General features: G+C 41.9%; 1 protein-coding gene across 10 annotated transcripts in view; it reads right to left on the bottom strand.

The window, feature by feature from the left end:
- LOC146570074 (unconventional myosin-IXAb-like) overlaps positions 1-20300 on the bottom strand; it is a 164961-nt gene that overhangs the window by 111599 nt on the left and 33062 nt on the right. For all 10 annotated transcript variants that reach the window (XM_085282873.1, XM_085282875.1, XM_085282878.1 and 7 more), the window contains exon 2: positions 6493-7462. In XM_085282873.1, coding sequence (XP_085138999.1) covers positions 6493-7395 — 903 coding nt within the window. In that variant the 5' untranslated portion in view covers positions 7396-7462. The remainder of the gene's footprint in view (positions 1-6492; positions 7463-20300) is intronic.

Raw genomic sequence — 20300 nt, 5'->3', positions numbered from 1 at the left:
CAACAATATGGATAATATGGACATATTATCCATATTGTTATTGGAAAAGCCTGATAAGATATTTTATTGCACCTTACCAAAAATCTCACTATGACAGTAACCCTCCCGTTTGCTGGAGAAATTGTGGAAACACGAATGCAAATCGTTATCATATTTTCTGGGACTGTGATGCTATTAAAGCTTATTGGAAGGGAACACATGTAGCAATACAAGGGATATTTGGAAGATATTTGCCTTTAGAAAGAAAAACTTTATTTTTTGGACTCATCCCAGAATGATGGACAAAGAACGATAAATATTTGTTTAATATTTTATTGGTGGCAGGCAAAAAAGCCCTCATAAAAAAATGGCTTTCATGTGAGAGCCCAACTATGAACATGTGGATGGAGGTCACAGTGGATATTTACAGGATGGAGAAAATGACAGTGGATGTGAAATAAAAGAGGGACCTGTGTGTATCACGTTGGAAGAAATGGATGAACTATATAATAACACGCAGGCCAGATTTTGACTCGTTAATCTTAGTTAAGATATTATTTATATTACTGGTAATTAAATCTCACTCCCTAACTGTTTATGCTTTTTTGTTTTGTTTTGATTTTTTTCCTTCTTCGGTCACAGGTGTAATGGGGAGTGACAGTTGGTTTAAATAAGCTTTTCAAAGGTGCTTGGAATTGTTAAAATATAAACTAGCCAAGTGGGAGCCCAGTCCAACACGTCTTACTCCAATGTCGGCTCACTAGCGCCCCCTTATTTTAATTTTTCACTCTAAAGGGGACCGCAACATGAGTAAGATGTTGTATTAAATAAAACTTTAAACCATTAACTGAAACCATAAGTTTATTAGTACAGTGTTTACTGAAGTCACAGATCAAAGGAGCTGAAATCAGCTTTCACACAGATTTTTTTTCGCAATCGGACTTCTTTTTGAAACCAGAGCAGTCGCCCCCTGCTGGCAAATGCTGGAAAGAATAAATTTTAAGAAACATCTGCATAGGCTTTGCTTTTAATCCAGGAAGAAAACATTTAACAAACAGTAACAGATTTACACATCAGTTTGTTTTATCTGTAAATAGAGCTGGGCGATATGAGATTTTTTCATATCACGATATGTTTTTTTCATTTCAGGCGATAACGATATCTATCACGATATAAGCCAAATAACTATATTTGTAAGATTTAAATGTGCCGTTGCTCACAAGTAAAATGTGAAATAATCAGCAGCTTGTTTTGATTTAAATATTTATTTCTCATAATAAGTTCAACAGGGTAGATGTACTTAAGGAACATGAGACTTTTTCAGATAAATAAAGGCAAATATTGCAAACTACACAAAAGGCAGCCGCTAAAGCGTTTAAGTTTCAAAATAGAACAAACAAAACAGACTAAATTGTCAATTCCACTTAGAAACAAAATATTAATTCTAAAAATAAATCTTAGTTTGTTTTACAGAAGAACAGACAAAACTGACTAACTTTTGTCAATATCAAATAAACTAAGAACTAAAAGGAAATTCTCAATCTCTCCTTGTTGTATAGCTGAGCTTTTCAAACAGTTTTAACAGTTACTTTAGTCTGACAAAAGCCGAATGACGAATTAGCGCTTCCAGTCAGAGACTGAGGCTACGTCCACACGTACACGGGTATTTTTGAAAACGGAGATTTTCCGTTTTCGTTTTAAAAAATAATCCCGTCCACACATAAAGGCAGAAATGAAGGAAAACGCTGCTATGAACATGCCAAAGCAGCAGGTGGCGCTAGATTCCTAACCGTGCAGAAATGTTGGCCAATCAGAAGTCTAGAAGCCTCGGTGGGAAAAAGTAAACAAAGCTGGGGCATAGAAGCAGAACAGAGTCGTATGTGTGGAGGGACAGTAACTGTGTGTATATGTAAGCATTTAAACACTGCAGAGAGTAGAATTAACAGTATTGTAGAAATTCATTTCACCGAAACAATAACGTGGCGCACAGTGTGACGCATGCTCCAGTTTATTGTATTTCCAGACTTGCTTTCGGCACAATTTACAGTGCACGCTACTCTGTTTTTTGTCAGACTTGAAATAGCTGAAATACCTTCACACTACGGAACTTCTTTGGCTCTTCTGTTCGACAATCTCTCCGGCGTTGGAACCATCATCTGTTTTCTCTTCGGTCACGCTCGGTTGATTTTTCTAGTCGGCACACTCATTTCCTCCATTACGCGCTGGCTGCTTCCCAAACAAACACACGTGCGGCTTGGCACTTGTGCTGTACGTAACAAGTCACGCGACGTGACGCTGCGGCTGTGATTGGTTCGGCTCTGCGCTACCTAATTTGGATTGGCTGACCTTTTTTTTTTTTTTTTAAGAGGACAAGAGCGGCGAGGTCTATCGCGATAGCTTAATTTCTCTATCGAGTAAAAGTTATATCGCGATACATATCGTTATCGTTCTATCGCCCAGCTCTATCTGTAAATTGTGAGCTGATATTACGAACACATTAGACAAAAAATAAAAAAATTCTGTAAAAGCTGAAAACTGTTTGAATGCAGCTCTGTTTCCTCCATAATGATATCACAAAATTGCCTTAATGGTTATCACTTTTTTGTCCTTCCTGTTATCATCATTACATCAGCCTTTAAAAATCCCCCATTAGTCAAGCTCTGATTGTGAGGTCAGCACTTCAGCAGCCAGCATGTGGGGATAACACTTAACTGGTCAGTAAATGTATCTGTCAGAACATGTGATGCGTAGATGTGGAAGCTGGGTGGTAAATACACATTAATTTGATTTATTTGGGCTAAAGTCACAGATTGGTCCCAAAGCATTTTTTCAGTCTATACAACAGGCAGCTTTGACTGAGCTCTGGCAGTAATTTATTAGAAAAGTTATGCACTGTATTAGACAGTATCCAATTTACAGGCATGAAGAGGGAAGACGTTCAACAAAAGGGAGATAAAACTACTGAGAACCAAACAGAGTGGCTAGAATTTTAATAGTTCATCTGGACCGGCATGCATTTGAAATCAATCTATTAAGCTTCTCTGACCTCATATTTTCAGCCTGACTCTGCCTCAGGGGCACATTCAAACCACCACAAAGCCTCAGTGCAGCAGCAGCATCTGACCGAAGCAAATGGTTCTGTAATTGCCATTACAACTTGTGGAAACCAAAGAATGGAACCAAAGCACTCTTGTGCCCTGCCTGCTGGTAAACTTTTTACCCCAGAAATCTGCTTCTCCTTATATTGGGGAGGCGCCGATCTTCCCATTGAAAGGAGAAAACACTCGATGTTTTCCTGCTTTCTCATTTTAAACACATTAAAAGCTATTCTTTGCACGCTGGTTTAATGCCATGTGACACATAACTGCTACCGATTCATCTTTTACACTACATGAAGTGCATAGTTTCTTTTTTTACATGTAATGACACTGCATGCTTCTCTTTCATTGTTTAGCTATAGTGACCCCTCGAGAAATTCAACATTTTTCTTCTTATTTTTCCTGTTACTGTTATGTGTCTTTTGGCCTTCTACCAATGTAAATGCTGTGAGCTCATATTGAGGATGACGAGTGGCAGCTCATCAAATTAGCTGACAAAATCCACCTACTAGCATCTCTAAAATGCTCACTAATCATAATCCGGCTGGTTTAATCTGACATTTCGCCAGTTTACAAGAGTCTGTCAGATTAAAGAAATTAGATAGCCACATGAATTTGTGTGTTCTGAAAGTGACAGAAAAACGATCTTTATGCCATCTTGTTGGTAACACAACAAACTACAGCTGCTGGTATTTAACAGTTTTTAGATGCTGGCCCCTCTGTTGATGAGTTTTTGTTTTCTACCGTTTGAAATCCATCGACAAGAAAAAGATACCAGAAATAAATGACTGATTACTGGTGATCAAAGATGCCGGGGTTTTACCATATTTTTACCGTTTTACCAACGTCCTTTATTTAAATATGTTTAAGACTGGCGACGTGTCCAGGGTGTAACCGGCGCCTCAGCCTATCACAACTAGGATAGGTTTCAGGCCCTCTGACTTGGATGAATGTTAAAAGTTGTTACAGTATTTTACTGTAAAGGTGTAGGTTCACACTAAAATGCTGACAGCTCTGGTAGCTAGCATTTTACTTTATATCATGTGATCTTTAAAATGTTGCAATGATTGGACTGAGGACAATTTAAAATGAACATTTAGCATCTATTCATACCTGTTTCAACCTAATCTTTTACTCAGATGAGTTATGAGCAACATAATGTAGCAACAGTAAAACTCATGCTTGCTGTTCAGACAGAAGCACCGACAGTATTTAGAAGTATTTAAGCCAAAAAAGTGTATTAGTGTAAAATCTTTAATCTTTAAACATTCCTAGTGCGCACCTTTTTTGACACACCACAGTCAGACAGGTGATTGATAGGGAAGTAATTACATGGGACACAGTCACAGCCTCCATAATAAAGCACATATGCAGCCAAATAGTATCTACTTCCTCAGAGAGTACTGTAATGTTCCTCTATCTGTGTTATTATTAAACAAAAAGAGCATGTCAGTTTTTGTGGTGATGTCGCCCCCGGCAACTGAGCTCTGACAGGTATTCAGTCAGCCTGCAGATCAAAGCAGTTGTGTGTTGAACCACAGCTATGTGGCTAAAAAAGAAAAAAGCATTTCTGACACGTGTAACATAACCTTCATTCTGTTGGTGCACAAAAACCTCTCAGCCATGTAAGGTACATGAAAACTGTGTTTCTCCAAAGATTTTTTTCTGAAATTTGGAACAAGAATGAGCGTCTCACACATACCAGAAACCTTTATTTTCCCCAAACCAGCTGCAGTAACAGGTTTCTTTCCCCAGAGGCAGCGTGGGGGTCTTTAAAGGTGATTCATGATTTCCAGCTGACAAACCGTATTTCTGACTGAGTGTACAGCAGATTTATTTTACTGTACAGACTTGCACGTGGGATGCATGTGGTGTCAACATGCACAGCTGCATATTGACATGACATCCCCATACATCCTGACAGGAAGCTGTGAGCTGAGGAACAAAATGGCTGCCAGCAAACAACAAACTACGGGTGGGCACATATCCCACACAGAGTCATGTTTAGGCTGAAGAGAACATGCTGCCCTTGAACAGACCATTATTGATTTATAATCCACAGCAGATTAGGCAGCATTCCATTATTTTTCCCCCCGTTCTCCTGTCAATGCAGAGATTGGACACTGCAGAAAAACAACATATCTAGGTCACACAATAAATATTAAGTATAAGGAGTCATATGTGGTAAAGCTGTTGCTAAATATAGGTTTCCTGCCTGTTAAGGGATTCCAGCTTCAGAGGGACATTTCTATAATCCATTTCATGCCTGGTCTCATGAGCTGACATTCCATCACCAGAGGGGGGAAAAAAATTCCCACTGACTTCTCTACAGATTTCGTTGGCCTTTTTATTTTGGTCACTTCCTTTCTACACACAGGGCGTCTTAATGAACAACATATGAACCATATTCATCTTGAAAACAAGTCAGCTTGAACATTTATGATGTTTTCTGAAGCATTTTGGGTCTGAGTCTTGCTCTAACTATCAAACCTTTCTAGTCTCGATGCCCAAATGAACTGCACAGCTTTACACGAAGTTGACAATAGTGACAAAAAACGTAGTAAATGCAGTAAAGCTTAAACCCAAATGGGATCTAGACAGAGAGAATGTCTAGATCTATGGATCAGTGGGTGATTTGCAGCCTTGGTCACAAAACACACCCTGCGACACGATTCAGACAACTCTACAAACCAACCAATCAGAGTCAACCATGTAATGAGACAGACGTTATTAGCGAGCACAACATTTGCCAAGCTGCAAAGGGCTGTGGTACCAAATGTCATCAAAAAGAGTAGCAATCCTCTTCAAATCAGACTTTACATGTCGTCAGATACTCATCTTAGACTTATGGGGCATTCCAGTTATTTCAGAAGTCCAATATCGGAACTTAGAGTGACTTCACTCAGTTAGTGCATTCCAACAGTAAAGTCGGAAAAGCAGGGACTCGCTGCAGAGGCAGCTGAAAGTCCACCTGATGAGTGGAATCAGTCACTTATTTTAGAGACATACTGAATAGAATCAGTATGACCCAAAATACTATATTCAAAATTTTGCATGTTCCAATTTGAGAAATGAGGATTATCCATAGTATGCTCATTGGCTAATGACTTTTGATTGACAAGTCCTCAGCTAGTGTGGTTTCACTGGTTAACTCAAAGCTTCAAAACAGGACTTAGCTAAGTTATGTATGACATCATGCTAGCTACATCCATCTTTTATGCTGTTTACCTTTTTTTTAGTAAAGTTTGTGCAGTGGAAGATGACTGCTAGACTAAGTTTTGTGCCTTTTAAATGAAATCAGACAGTCAGGTATCACAAAAACGCCACTGTTCATTTTAAAAATACACCCATGTGTCCTCCATTGGTCACAAGGCAAAATGCTAACCGCAGTTTAGTTTCTAATTTAGTTCCTTACCTCTAACACAGGCCCCGCTCCCAGGATGATCTGCTCCACCCCACTGGCAAAGCCCTTCTGGCTGAGAGCTGTCAGGTGATGGATGAGGAAGTTGGTGCTTTGGGTCTTCCCAGATCCACTTTCACCAGAAATCACTATGCACTGGTTCTTCCGCCGCTGCAACATGGCATGATACGCCACATCTGCCACAGCATAAATGTGGGGCTCCAGCTTCCCCAGCGTGTGGTTGTCGTACATTTTGACATATTTGGGATTATAGATTGGCAGGAACTGGAAGGGGTTAATCACGATAAGAATACTCCCAACATAAGTGTAGATCTTCTCCTGGCGGAAGCGTGCACGGAGGCTCTCCAAAAGGGCGCGCTCCGTTAGCTCCGGGAGAGCACACAGGTCACAAGGTGGGTCGCTCCCTGCAGGCTGGGGGAGGAAACCCCGTTCGACCATGCGCCTTCGTTCCTCAGTCACCCGCAGCCACATTTGCAGGCTGCCCCCGTAATGAATAGATCCATCCAGGTTTTTCTCCCGCAGGAGGAAGCGGTAATCCTCGCCACTGCACAAGCCACTACGGTTTTCCAGGGCGGTTCTTGGCCACAGCATCATCCGCTGAACCGGGCAGTCGCTGGGATTGAGGATCCACTCTTCCCCACCGAACTCCTTCACCTCGGCCAACACGTAGCATTTGGTACGGTCCAGGTGTAACCGTTCGATGAGGCACTCGATGGCTTCAGCAGCAGTGGTGTTCTTGCGGGCGGTGACGGGGCAGTAGATGGTGCCCTCAGCCAGGGAGCCCGGATAGACGCGCAGGGTGAACTCCTGGTCCTCCAGGCGCCGCCGCATGCTGCCACTAATGGTGGCCATATTGGCGCTGCCGGTGTAGCTGCAGCCGCCATCTTGTAGGCTCATGGCGGCGCAGCAGGTCCCATCAGCAAGCTGCTCTCAGGGACCAAGGGACTGACTCAGGACATCCCAACTAGAGGAGGGAGAGAGAGAAAGATGGAGGCGGTTAAGACATTTTTGGTTTCAGACATCAGTTCATGCCCTCACAGCGTCAAACACTTCCAAGTACATTGAGTCACAACAGGGTCATCAGAGTCAGGGCGACACAGTAGTCCGACTCAATGGGCTTTCTGTTTCGTATCGTAAAGGGAACCACTATGAGAGCCGCCACAAAAGAAGAGCAAGAGCCCGATGCTAAGGGAGAGTCGAGAACTGATAGTGGGCTGATAGTTATTCAAAACAATGAGGAACAGTAGCTGCTGCATGAATTTAAAGGCTACTGGCCACAGCTTATCAGAGCCACATACACTCTGTGTGTGTGTGTGTGTGTGTGTGTGTGTGTGTGTGTGTGTGTGTGTGTGTGTGTGTGTGTAGGTGTGTGTGCGTGTGTGTGATAATCCAAGTACTGTAGCTGTGTGCCAAGATTAACAGCTGCCACCTTCCACACAAAAGTGGCTGTAATGAGAGCACAATGGTGCAATTCACCACTTCCCTGTTGATAGTGGACACAGGACTCCATTCTCCCTCTCAATCTTTCACACACACAAACTTCAAATGTCACACTTGAAAATTTAAAGTGCTCTTCCATCGATTAATGATTTTGGGAGACAAACCGCTTTTAAATTCAATTGCACAAACAACAATACTGTATATTGTGTCTGGGACACGATCAGAAACAGACTATAGCACTTCTGTGCTGCACTAGATTAATATAACTCTTTATATACAGCATTTTTTACCTGATTTTTAACTGATGGTAACGGTTTATATTTACCTCTCTACTTAAATGTGTAACTGCTTTTTACTTGGGCAATCAAAGCTCCAGCATTACTTATAATATATGGAACAGCTTTACTGTCAAACTCTGAAGTTGTTCTGTACACTACATGTGTTGTTAGTTTGGACTTTATCGCTTGAGAAGTAGGTGAAGTTGTGCCAGAAATCTCGACAGTGTTCAGACTGCATCCGTTTGATGGAGCCACTGAAATACTTCAAGGTTAATTTAACTAACTATTCTTTTCTTTTCTGGAGCCAGTTCACCTCAATGTTTCCTTCATTCTTTACTTTCTCTTTTTTGGTTGAATTTTCTAATCTGCTACATCTCTCTCATGCCTTCTCTATTTTTTCTACGATACAACAAATACGCACCAGACAGCCAAAGTCAAACGTCTGTCAGGGCGGCTGTTAGCAACACAGCTTCCTTTAGTTGTCCTTTGAGCTATGTGTACAGTATGTGGCCGACAAACACAGAAAGATAAAGACAGGAGAGGAGAGGATGAGCCAGCCACTCGCCCTTTGAGCGCTCCAGACAGGCCTTCCTCTCCCTCTTGCTTGTCTGGAGTAATCTTGAACACCTACAGGAGTCTGCAGCAGCCCACAGACAAACAGGGAGGAAACAGACAGCCGAGTGTCTGTAAGACACAAAGAAGTGAGCTGTGAGGGATGAAAGACAGGGCAAGGGCAGAGGAGGCAGAGCTGAGAGACAGGCAGAGATGACAGAGAGCCTGGGACTTAAGATAACTGACGCAATCACTCGCTGGGACACTAATGAGCTGCTCAAATAGGTAGAAGGTCAAAGTTTCAAGTCTATTATGCAGAAATGCAAATAGAGTCAGTATTCATCACGGTGCGTGTACGCTGTGCTGGTTTCCTTTTGGGAATTTCTGGTGTTTTTACACAAATATACAAACAAACACTAAAGTTCCCTGACACTGTGGTCACAACGATGTGAGTAATAATGGCAAAAATGCAATCCAAGGCTTGATTTATGGATGTTGATGCAATTACACTGTTCCTCACTATAGCCCCTCCTGCCCACACACACACAGTTTACTTGGATGGGCCACCCAGATTTAGAACCTCATTTTGGCATTTTTATGTCCTCCAAGAGAGCGACACCAACCCCTTTGCTGTCACTTTAAAGGCTCCGTCTCAGTTCAGAAGGTAGCCCCGGCTCTTAACATGACACGTTTCCTTACCAGCAAGTTCACCGTTCAGGTCAATTTAATTCCAATGTCTCTCCAGTGATTCCCTCCTCTGTGGTTGGACATACACTGTCAGCTAAATGAACCTGGAGAAGGTGGAGAACTGGCACACGTGTCACTGCGCTGTAATAAAACAAGAGCTGGAGTTTGAGTTTACAGCCGTGGATTGAGACTCTCACTTGGAGGGGCAGCTGATTGTTTTAGTCTGATGTGTTATTTATTCATCACAAACTAGTTGGTTATTAAGGTTTCTGCAAAGGATAACCTCATAAATGGTAACATTTATTTTTCCTTTGAGTAAGTGGATGCATGCCTCCATTTATGTGGAGACACAATAGAAGCTACATCTTGTTCATCCCACCTTAGTTCCCCCCTCTGGACAGACACTGCGGGACACATGCAGCCACACATAAATGTGACGTAATGACACGTGGAAAAGGAAGTAGTGAACACTGAATAGGGAATGGATTTTGAGGAATTCTATTTCTATAACATGAGAGCTTTTTAATTGAATGTTATTAGCATTTAATTTTTAGAAGCATCTTATAAGGGCTCAATGGTGAATTTTTGCCTGAGGCCCAAAAGACTATAGAATCGTCACTGCTGCACATCCTTACTGATGCCAAGTCCAGACTGATTTAATTTCATATAAAGTGCCATTTAAAAACATATGCAGATGTGCCAGTTTAGCTCGCCTGGTGAAGCAGGCAGCCATATACTCCAAGGAACCTTCAGATGTGTCTTTCACACTTTTCTCTCTAATCTCCACCGCTCACAGCATTAAAAAAAAGAAGTCTGACATCTTAATTTACTGGATAACTACTGAGCAGACTAGTGTGTGCCTACTCTATCAGCATAACGAAGAGGTTTGATTCACAATGAGATGAAGCACAGTCTTGCACATCGCTGTAAAGCTGCTGCTGAGCCCAGCTGCTGTGGCCTTCATTCAGTTCTCCAGTTGCTTCGTCTTCATCAGCTCTCTGCAGCTTGCTGAGCTCAGCTGCCAGTCCAACTCAGAGAGTCATTAAACTGGAAAGCAGCAACTTATGACTGCTGTCGGCATGTCTTCCTGTCACAGGCCAAAAATGAGCCACTGAGGGCAAAAAGCATGCATATTTCCCAATGAGAATGGATGACAAGGAGACGCAGGAGCCTGGGGGAGACTGAAGAATCTTTCCACATTTCTCCATATTGGCAAACTGCACGATACATTCTTGCACATCAAACAACGCTATAGCAGAGAGTGAAGAGGGAATTAAATACACTGAAATCAAATCAAATCTTCAGTGAACCCAGAGCAACAAAGTGTGCAGATCTCCTTTGATGTCTGGCAGGTGGCTTCCTGAAGGAAAATCAGTTTGTCTGGAATCAGCAGAAGAAAACGTCGCCGCCTAAACAGAGCAAAACTACAACTCAGCTCCCGACGTGTGGTCGCTGGGAAATACCGTTTGAAAAACACTGCAGATGTCACCAAAATAAAAGGATATTGTGGATTAGGAGTTTAAAGGGCAATCCAAATCCCTACTTCGGGTAATGACGTCCCCGCCCCACAAATATATATATGTGTTGCTTTGCTGCCTCGAAAGCTAATACCACTGGCTTCCCTTTAAACCTTTGCCCGAGTCAGCGGACTGCAAGTCTCCAGAGCAGAAAATGAACCTGTTCGCCTGCATTTCAGCATTTAGCCTTGCAGAGAGTTCATGCAGGTTACACTGGACGCTCCTGGCCAGAAGGAGGTAGAGACTGGTGGATGGTGCAAAGGTCAAAGTAACTAGTCATGGTCACAAATCACACATGGTAGAGCTGCGACCTCGCTGCCAACATTTTTTGGGGGGAGATGGAAAAATCGTTTCTGACATTTCCTCGAACAGCTGCACGCGGTGAGATCATTCGGGGAGGAACTGGATGACTTTTAGAAAACAAAAGCCTTTAATAATATAGCTGGACATGACCTTAACTGTATGTTCAACATCTACTCTAACTATTGCTGACAGAATTAAGGAGGATGATGGATGAAGCTGGAAATTGATACAAGTCGGGTATGGAAGAGAAGGGAGGAGATGAGATGATAGAAAGCAAAAGTGGTGGAAGGAAGGCGAAGCACAGGACGGGGCTGAACATCTGTTACGTCTTGTTTTGACATGGTTGAATCTGAAGTGCTGACAGCGTGTTGAGATAAGGACGTAAGCTGACATGGTGGAGAAATGAGCTTGTAGTTTAAAAGTAGAGAGACTGAAAGAGTAGAAGATGTCTTAATGAGAGCGTGGAAGTCATCTGACTTGCCGGATAGGTTCAGCCCAGGGTCACGGATACGCATGTGGAGTAAAACTGCAGATGTTTTAAAACAGGGCTCCTAAATAGATAATTAAAGAGAAGGAGACTGACAGAAAGTAGTGAAAAAAAGGAGAAGGATTTCCTGTAAGCTCCTAAACTGATTAATCTGCCTACCAATCCAAAATTCAAAATTAGTTTTTGAATCAATTTAAAAATCAGCTATTAAAATAACTGTTGATAAAATACCTACAGATTAACTAAGTGATCGGATAGGAATCCATCGGCTTATCTGAAGAATCAGCCTCTGAGGTAACAGCCAGGATTTTCCGGCTTCCTGTGAAGCCACCGGACATCTAAACCAGTTTTCTACTTGCATTTAATCCCTATGATTTCCACGCCCCGTTTCCATACAGTGCTGAAAGATATATTTGAGCTATAGTCTCAAAGCTCAGACTATAGCTGCAATTCCTCTTCAGGTCTTCTTGTGACTGTTCAGTATTTGCACTTTCACAAAGCAAAAATGAATCCCTATCTTATTGATTGTGCAGGCTTCTGTTTATAGAGATGAACTAACTGACTACTTGTTTCAGCTCTAAAGGAAAGAGAAAGCTAATGGTGCTGGGTTGTTGTGTACAAGCAAATATAATTCTAAAGATATTTAGCTGTAAATATTAATGGAATTGCATTTGTTAAATAAATAAATAACTTGACTTCATGCGCTTGAATAACACTCTAGGTTTGTTGTTTGCGCCCCTTAAAAAAAAAAAAAAGACTTCGGGTACTCTCAAACATTGTTTGCCGAGTTATTATCCACCATGACTTCCCATAAAACCATAGCGCCATCTCTTCAATGATGTTGACAAGTGTGCAGTGCGGCTGCAAATATCCATTAGCTGTTGCATTAGAATCATATTAAACCCATTTATTTGTTTTTGAGTTGAAATATGGTCAACATTAACGTTTGCCTCAGGCTTTATTGACTTCAGGCAGATTATTAGAAATCTTCTTAAGTCAAATGTTGTGTGCTAAATTATACCCCGTGCAATCCATTTGATAAATGCAAAATATAAGTCGACATATTTGTTTGTCTGTCTGATGGCAAAATAAAAACAACATTTCAGACAAAACTGCTGGAAGCTTCATCTCTTTTTCAAATTGTTACCCATCATAACACATGCTGTGCATCCTTGTTTGAGAGCAATTATGGTGCACCACAGTTTATATGATGTTATTTGACCTGATAGAGGGTAGAATAACACTTATTAGATGCTAAGTGGACACTTTAGATTGCTACTTTACTGTAATATGACATGTGTTGGCTGGTTGCTAAAACAGACTGTGTACTGTAGAAAAGTAGCCATCTTGAATTTTGGAAACAGATGTGACAAATTAGAGACGGATCTCACTGAAAAGAGAACGCTGCACACCAAGATCTTCTTACAATGCAGATGCACCCTTGACTCACACTGTTACATTTTTTACACATCAAGTAATTTCTGTGTAGCACACAACAATAGCACACTTGGAGCCAGCACATTTATGAATTATCCACTACGTTTGGAGACAAAAAACTCCTCTCAGGGCTCAGCAAAAATATGTTCCTTTTGGATAAAGTAGATACTGTTAAAGTTTAACTTTGAGGACATAATTTGCAGTTGAAAAAAAAAAAAAGGGTGCAATAGATGTTACCGTAACAGCCAGAGTAACAAAAGAAAACAAAATGTTCAAAATCGCAATATTAGCCAAACCTGAGAGAAATATTGTGGTGTTTCCCAGCTCTACTATTCACATATCAGCACAGTCAAACATCAGGCCAAAGACCAGCTAATGTTCAATGTTCCTTTGCGTTCTTACACACACCTCTGTCGGGTGATGTCTGGAAAAGTTCATGACTGTGCTACATGTGTTATAATCAGTTAGCTTGTCTAAATGGGACGCTACTTAACAAAATAAACATCACATTGTGTTTAGGAAGAGTTGAAATGAATGACTGAGACCACGACATCATGAGTAAAATGTTTGCCAAGTTCATAATTCAAGTAATAAGTAGAGTTCTTGTCTCATAGATTTACATACATCTAATGTCTTTTTGCAGCCAAAGGATCGTCCCCCTGCTGGACACTAGAGAGATTGCAGTTTTAAAACACATCTGCACTAGCTTCATATTTTCACACCTGCAGATACAGCTTCCATCTTGTATACAGCCAAATATAAACCAATTTTTATATAAGTTTATGAACCTGCAGCTACATTTGCTCGTTCACATCTGCACTCCCATGCGCCTGTGCGCACCCAGCCTCCTCCCAACCCTGCAACTAAATACACACCGGCTCACTCCTTGGCGGCCGCTTATCAGGACCTGGAGCCTGGGGCTCGCTCGGGCCACTTCGGAGGTAGGGTGCCCCCGGCCTCTCGGCCTGGGGCTCGGTCACTCAGGCACGGCTGGCTGCCGGCGGAGCTCACGGGCGCGTCACTGCAACTCCCCCTGGCTTCTGCTCCGCGGCTGCTGAGTGAGCCCTCATCTGGGACTCTCCTTAGCTCTTTCTGGGACAGTGGCGCGGCTGCCCCTCTGTTGGTCTTCCTTGGTCTCTTGTGTTCTGGGGGCCTCTGGATGTCTGGAGTTTTGATCTCCTCCATACCTGCTTCATGCCCTGGAGGACGGGGCTGTGGCCCCCCCACACCCTCTAGCAGATCATTACATAAAGGAACCTTTTAAAAAAAAACAAGCACGTCCATGCTCACAGGTGTACACACGGGTGATCACACCCACAAACTACACCCTTTTTGGCTCCTACCTCAAAGCACACTGTGTTCTGTTGATCTTATGTGCTGCACAATAATGTTTAATATTTAGTATTTACTGTCATATTCCCATATATCATTGTGATGTTGTTTATTCTATTACTCTTGTTCTCTTCTGCTTGTTTTCTTTTTTCTTTCTCAGCAGGTGATCGAGGTGATTGATATACGCATTTTTTTTCTTTTCTTTTTTTCTCTGCCCGTTCTGTTGGTTTTTGTTTTTTGCCCTTCTCCCCCGTCCCTCTTCTCAGCTGTTTCTCTTTCCCTCTTTCTTTCTCCCCTTCTTTCCCCCAGTCAAGTCTGTCCCGTATTCAGCAAGTGAAAATAAAATAAACAATAAAAGGTGAATCAAATGGACCATTACGGCAAGGCTGGGATGGTCAGTTTGGTAAAGTAAATCCGTTGGGCATCTTTCTTTGCCTTTAGACAATAATTCTGATGGCAAAAGAGCCAAACAGGACAGGCAAAAAAAAAAAAAAAAAGGAAGAGTTGAAATGAATGACTGAGACCACGACATCATGAGTAAAATGTTTGCCAAGTTCATAATTCAAGTAATAAGTAGAGTTCTTGTCTCATAGATTTACATACATCTAATGTCTTTTTGCAGCCAAAGGATCGTCCCCCTGCTGGACACTAGAGAGATTGCAGTTTTAAAACACATCTGCACTAGCTTCATATTTTCACACCTGCAGATACAGCTTCCATCTTGTATACAGCCAAATATAAACCAATTTTTATATAAGTTTATGAACCTGCAGCTACATTTGCTCGTTCACATCTGCACTCCCATGCGCCTGTGTGCACCCAGCCTCCTCCCAACCCTGCAACTAAATTCCAAATGTGTGGGAACTGGAATAAGAACTGTTTTACATCAGCAGTGTAGCAAATAAATTACTGTGCTGCTGCAAGGAAGGCACTACAAGAGTCGGATAGTCTTCAGGATCACAGAAAAGTTTGAGAAACCTGCCAGGAACGGCAGGCACACATCCAAGATATTAAATGGAGATGAGAAGCTCAACTAGTCTTGCAGGTCTAAACAGTAACACCCACTCCTCTCCCACAGTCGGTTCTCACCAATACACCAGCAATAAACATCAGACCTCAGTAGTCCCCCTGCACTGTTAACGCACATAAACACACTTAACGTACAATCTTTCAACACAAAAGGTGCACTCTTACCCGTCCCAAAACTGAGTGCTGTGCTAATAAAACTCAAGTGGAAGAATGGGAACTACAGGGTTTAATTATACTTTGAACTGTGACTGCACATCAAGTCTTTTCTGCCTCCTTACAGACACACAGACTCTCCAAGCCAGGATCACTCGTCACTGAAGATCATTTAAGGATTGCAGGCACAGTGTTACTCTCAGCAGGCTCACTCTTGATCTACAGTATCATAGCAAGCTTAGCCCACACACACACACACACTCCCAAAGCATCACCTCAGATGAGGACCACACCTTATTATTGTCCTCAACAAAATATAAAAGAATATATCGAAAGTTCAACCTACACAAGTTTTCAAAAAATAATAATCTAGGGCTCACGAATCATTTTCAAACCCTGCTGTTTGAAGCCAGAGATTCAAACAGTTCTTGTTCTCAGTTCCTGAAATCCTGACATTTTAAAGGTCAGGATTTTATATCTGCTACCGCAAAGCTGCTATTTTGAATTCCTGCAACATCTGAGGAAGATAGAGGAAGATAATCATCTTTTTCACTCTGTGTGTATCAACAGCTGCTTATTTGGACAGAAACTCATCAAATCTGCATCTGCAGAGGTGCTAAAGAGTGTCAGTATATATGCAGGTGGAAAAAAATAACTGATAAACACCACATGCATGAAAATCTTATACTTAAAAGAAATCACTTTTGTACTGGTGGTTAGCGCTGTGGGCTCCTAGTAATAATCCAGTCCGGGGCCTTTCTGTGTGGAGACATGCATGTTAGGATCGGATAAATTTGAGTAAAGATTGTTCCAAATCCAGTTGAAATTGACTTCTTAATCAAGTCTACAATGTGCTGAAATTTGTGCAAGACTCGTCAAACATTCTGTGAAAGGCGCCAGGGTTTTTTGCCCAACTTTAAACTGTTGCAGAACTGAACAAATAGAAAAACTTTCACCTTTAGACACAGATCTGTGTCGTACTTTTTAACAAGGCATCTCACACTGAGTGTCGTGTTCCTCCCGTTTAGTGTTTACTTTAAGCACAAATGTGACGCAGAGAGTTACTGCAGAACAAAAAATGTGTTCAGGCAACTTTCCGTAGAAAGTTAAAGGTTGAAATAAAAAAAGCAAAAAAGCTTAATAATAATCGCCCTATGTGTGTGTGTGTGTGTGTGTGTGTGTGTGTGTGTGTGTGTGTGTGTGTGTGTGTGTGTGTGTGAATTCCTGAATTCCAGTGGGCCAGCAGAGCTCACAGGAACTGAGCCCACACAGACACAAACATCTGCCAGAAACCGATGCACACAGTGCCGAGTCAGTTAGCGAAGCACTCTGAGGCTTGTGGACTGTATGTGTGTGTGTTTGGGGGGGGGGGGGGGTGCAAGACGCCACTTCTACACTGCACTGAGCTAGAAACAGGACTTTCTCATGTTAAGCAGAAGATCTGGTCAACACTCTATGGGTTAAAGCTCAAGTGCAATGTAATAGGAGAATGATCCCAAGCACAAATAGGTCCTTTATTTATCCAGGGCGATCTGGCCACTTCTGAACACCTCAAAAAGGATTCAATTAAACTTCAGTGCAGACCGAGTTAAAATCTGGACCTGAACCCCAGTGAAATGCTGGTGAAAGACTGCAAACCCTTCAAACTGGCAAAAGGGAGTGGTGCCAAAATACTATGACAGCAAAGTCCGAGACAGATCTAAAGTTATTGGAAATACTGCAGATATTGTACATAAAGGTGCCACAGTCAGCAGTGGCATGTTTTCAAAATGCAGAATTAGCTTTTCTATTTGACAAATGTGCATTTTGTGACTTCACAAAATGCACATTTGTCAAATAGATATATATTTTTACACAGCACACACTACACAGCACCAGATCCTTCAATACTGTGTGATGTATGTTTAAGAGCACCATTCTCTCTCCACTCTTAGATTTCCCACTGGGGGGTGACATCATCTCAGGCCATCCGCCCTTTTCCTGGCACACAACACACACAGTTATGTATCCATGCCTTCAGTGGACCTTCCATTAACTTACATTCATTGTCTACAATGTAAGCAATACCTACTAGCACAGAAACATCACCCTCTTTGAAACGTCGTGAAAAGCCCATCACAGCACTCTTGCTGCTGCTCTTTTCCCAAACCACACCCTCACTTTGTAACACGTCTTCACTTTCAGTTATTTTCATTTTTTGTGTTCTGTCCCCATAAGGAACACATGTCCCCATAGTGTGAGCACAAATGCAGGTCCCCACAACATTAGTAAAACATGACACACACACACACACACACTTTAATGGAGCCGCAATGGGGAGCTCTATTGATTGAAGACCCCGCTTCTTACTGCAATCAAACATTAACTGTGATTCTCTGTTGCCATGGTAACATGGTAATTGAAATCAATTAGCATCTGAGCGTCACGATTTTCCCAATGTGATGTTTTTGTGCATGTCTGGTGTGTATGTTGGCACACAGAGCAGTGAGAGCAGCAATAGTAGTACTGTTTTGTTTTTTTTATTTCAAAAGGCAGCAGAGTGAGCTGTAAACCAGCAAAATTATAAATGTGAGTCTATGTGAGGAAATCTTTTATTTTAATGTGTTCTGCAACCCGCTAGATAAGCTCGCCAAAGAGCCAGTATCATCTTTCGCTCTTTCTTCCTAGCTAACCAACCCCCAGGAGACGCCTATGACTCCATAAGTGATGAGCAAGCGAGTCGCTATTGATCAGCGAGCAGAGACAAAATGTCGACCTCCACCATCGGGGAGTGTGCTGGAGGCCGACTGCCTCAGGTTTACCCTAAAGATGACTGACTGGAACAGTGGCGCGGCTGCCCCTCTGTTGGTCTTCCATGGTCTCTTGTGTTCTGGGGGCCTCTGGATGTCTGGAGTTTTGATCTCCTCCATACCCGCTTCACACCCTGGAGGACGGGGCTGTGGCCCCCCCACACTCCCTAGCAGATCATTACATGGAGAAACCTTTGGAATGCAAGCATGCTGATCCACACAGGTATGCACACATGGGTATTCACAGACGCGGACTAAAGCTTTCTTGGCTGCTGCCTCAAAGCACACTGTGCGCTGTCTATCTTGCGTGCTGCACAATATCGTTTATTACTTAGTAAATACTGATATCTATGACTAGCTAGTTTATTGTGATGGTGCTTTGTTTTCTCTATTATTATGTTGCTCTTTGTTGTTTGCTGTCTCCTCTGTTTGTTTGTTTGTTTGTTTGTTTGTTTGTTTGTTTGTTTGTTTGTTTGTTTGTTTGTTTGTTTGTTTTTTCTCCATACAGGTGACCCAGGAGTTTTTTTTTTTTTGTCTCTCTTCCCCCCCCTTCTCACCGTCTCTTCTCCCCTTGGGTTTTCTTTCTTTCTCTCCCCCTCTCTCTCTCATTCATTCCTCCTGTCCTATTTATTAAAAAAAAAAAAAAAAAAATGACAAAGGATGAACTGAAGCTCTGCCATCACGTAATGTCGCATACTGCTGTTTCTGATGTCATTTAATAAAAAAAAAAAAAAAAAAAAAAAAAAAAAAAAAAGATGACTGACAGGAACTGGCCTGAGACAGACAGATGTCGGAGTGGTTTGGGTCTGTGTGCGTTATGTCATTTAATGTGGGACCTCAAACATCAACACGGGTGGATAAATGTGTTCACAGGACGTTACTGGTTAGCACCTTAAAAAAAACAAAACCTGTCAAAACCAATGACGATACAGTCATCGGTCAAAACGGAGGGCACAACTGTTACACAACTCATGTGATTTCATAGCTGCTACATTCACACCCTTCTTTCCTTCATTCCCTCTAATCTCACCTTTTCCTACCTTTTCCCTCTGCCTACTCCTTTCTCCTCCTTTTTGCCTCCATCCTTTTTACAAATTTTTTTTGTTTTCACTCCTTCCTTCCTTCCTCCCCTCTCTCTCCTTCCCATCTCTCTCTCTTTTCATCCTACCTTAACTTAACTCTTCACCTGCCCTCCACATCTTCTCTTTTTTTCCCTTCCCATCTTCTCCCTCCCTTCCCTCTTTTCGCATCATTCCATCCTTCCCTCTTATTCCTCCCCTCTTTCCCTCTTACTCCTCCCCTCCTTTCACCCCTTTCTCCTACTTTCCTTCCTTTCTCCCTTCCTTCTGTCTTGTCGCTTTCCACCCTACCCTCTTACTCCTCCCCTCCTTTCACCCCTTCTCTTCCTTTCCTTCCTCTTTCACTTCCCTTTGCCTACTCCCTTCTTCCTTGCTTTATGTTTTGACTCCATGCTTTTTCCATGTTTTCATCCTTCTTTTCTTCCTTTCCTGCTTCCACCTCCTTTCATCCTTCCTGCCATTTTTCCTTGGCCTCCTCATCTCTTTTTGCCTATTTCCATCTTCTTCCCTGTCTTTCTTGTTCCTTTACATCTTCCCTCATTTTCCTTCCTCCAGTAATCCAGTCTCATTATTCCAAACTGAGTGTAGACCTATTCAAAAAAGTCATGTATATTGAATTTTACAGTATACAAAAGACAAAAACAAAATAAATCAGGGAATACCCAAAATAAATGAATAAATAAAAATAAATGTCTGTACAAAAACATTTTAGCTCATTT

Source organism: Mchenga conophoros, linkage group LG7, assembly GCF_057382185.1.
Source record: "Mchenga conophoros isolate Kocher_MC1m ecotype Shallow Benthic linkage group LG7, M_conophoros_male_GT1.1, whole genome shotgun sequence".
Lineage (NCBI taxonomy): Eukaryota > Metazoa > Chordata > Actinopteri > Cichliformes > Cichlidae > Mchenga > Mchenga conophoros.
This window is presented reverse-complemented; position numbering and strand designations above follow the sequence as displayed.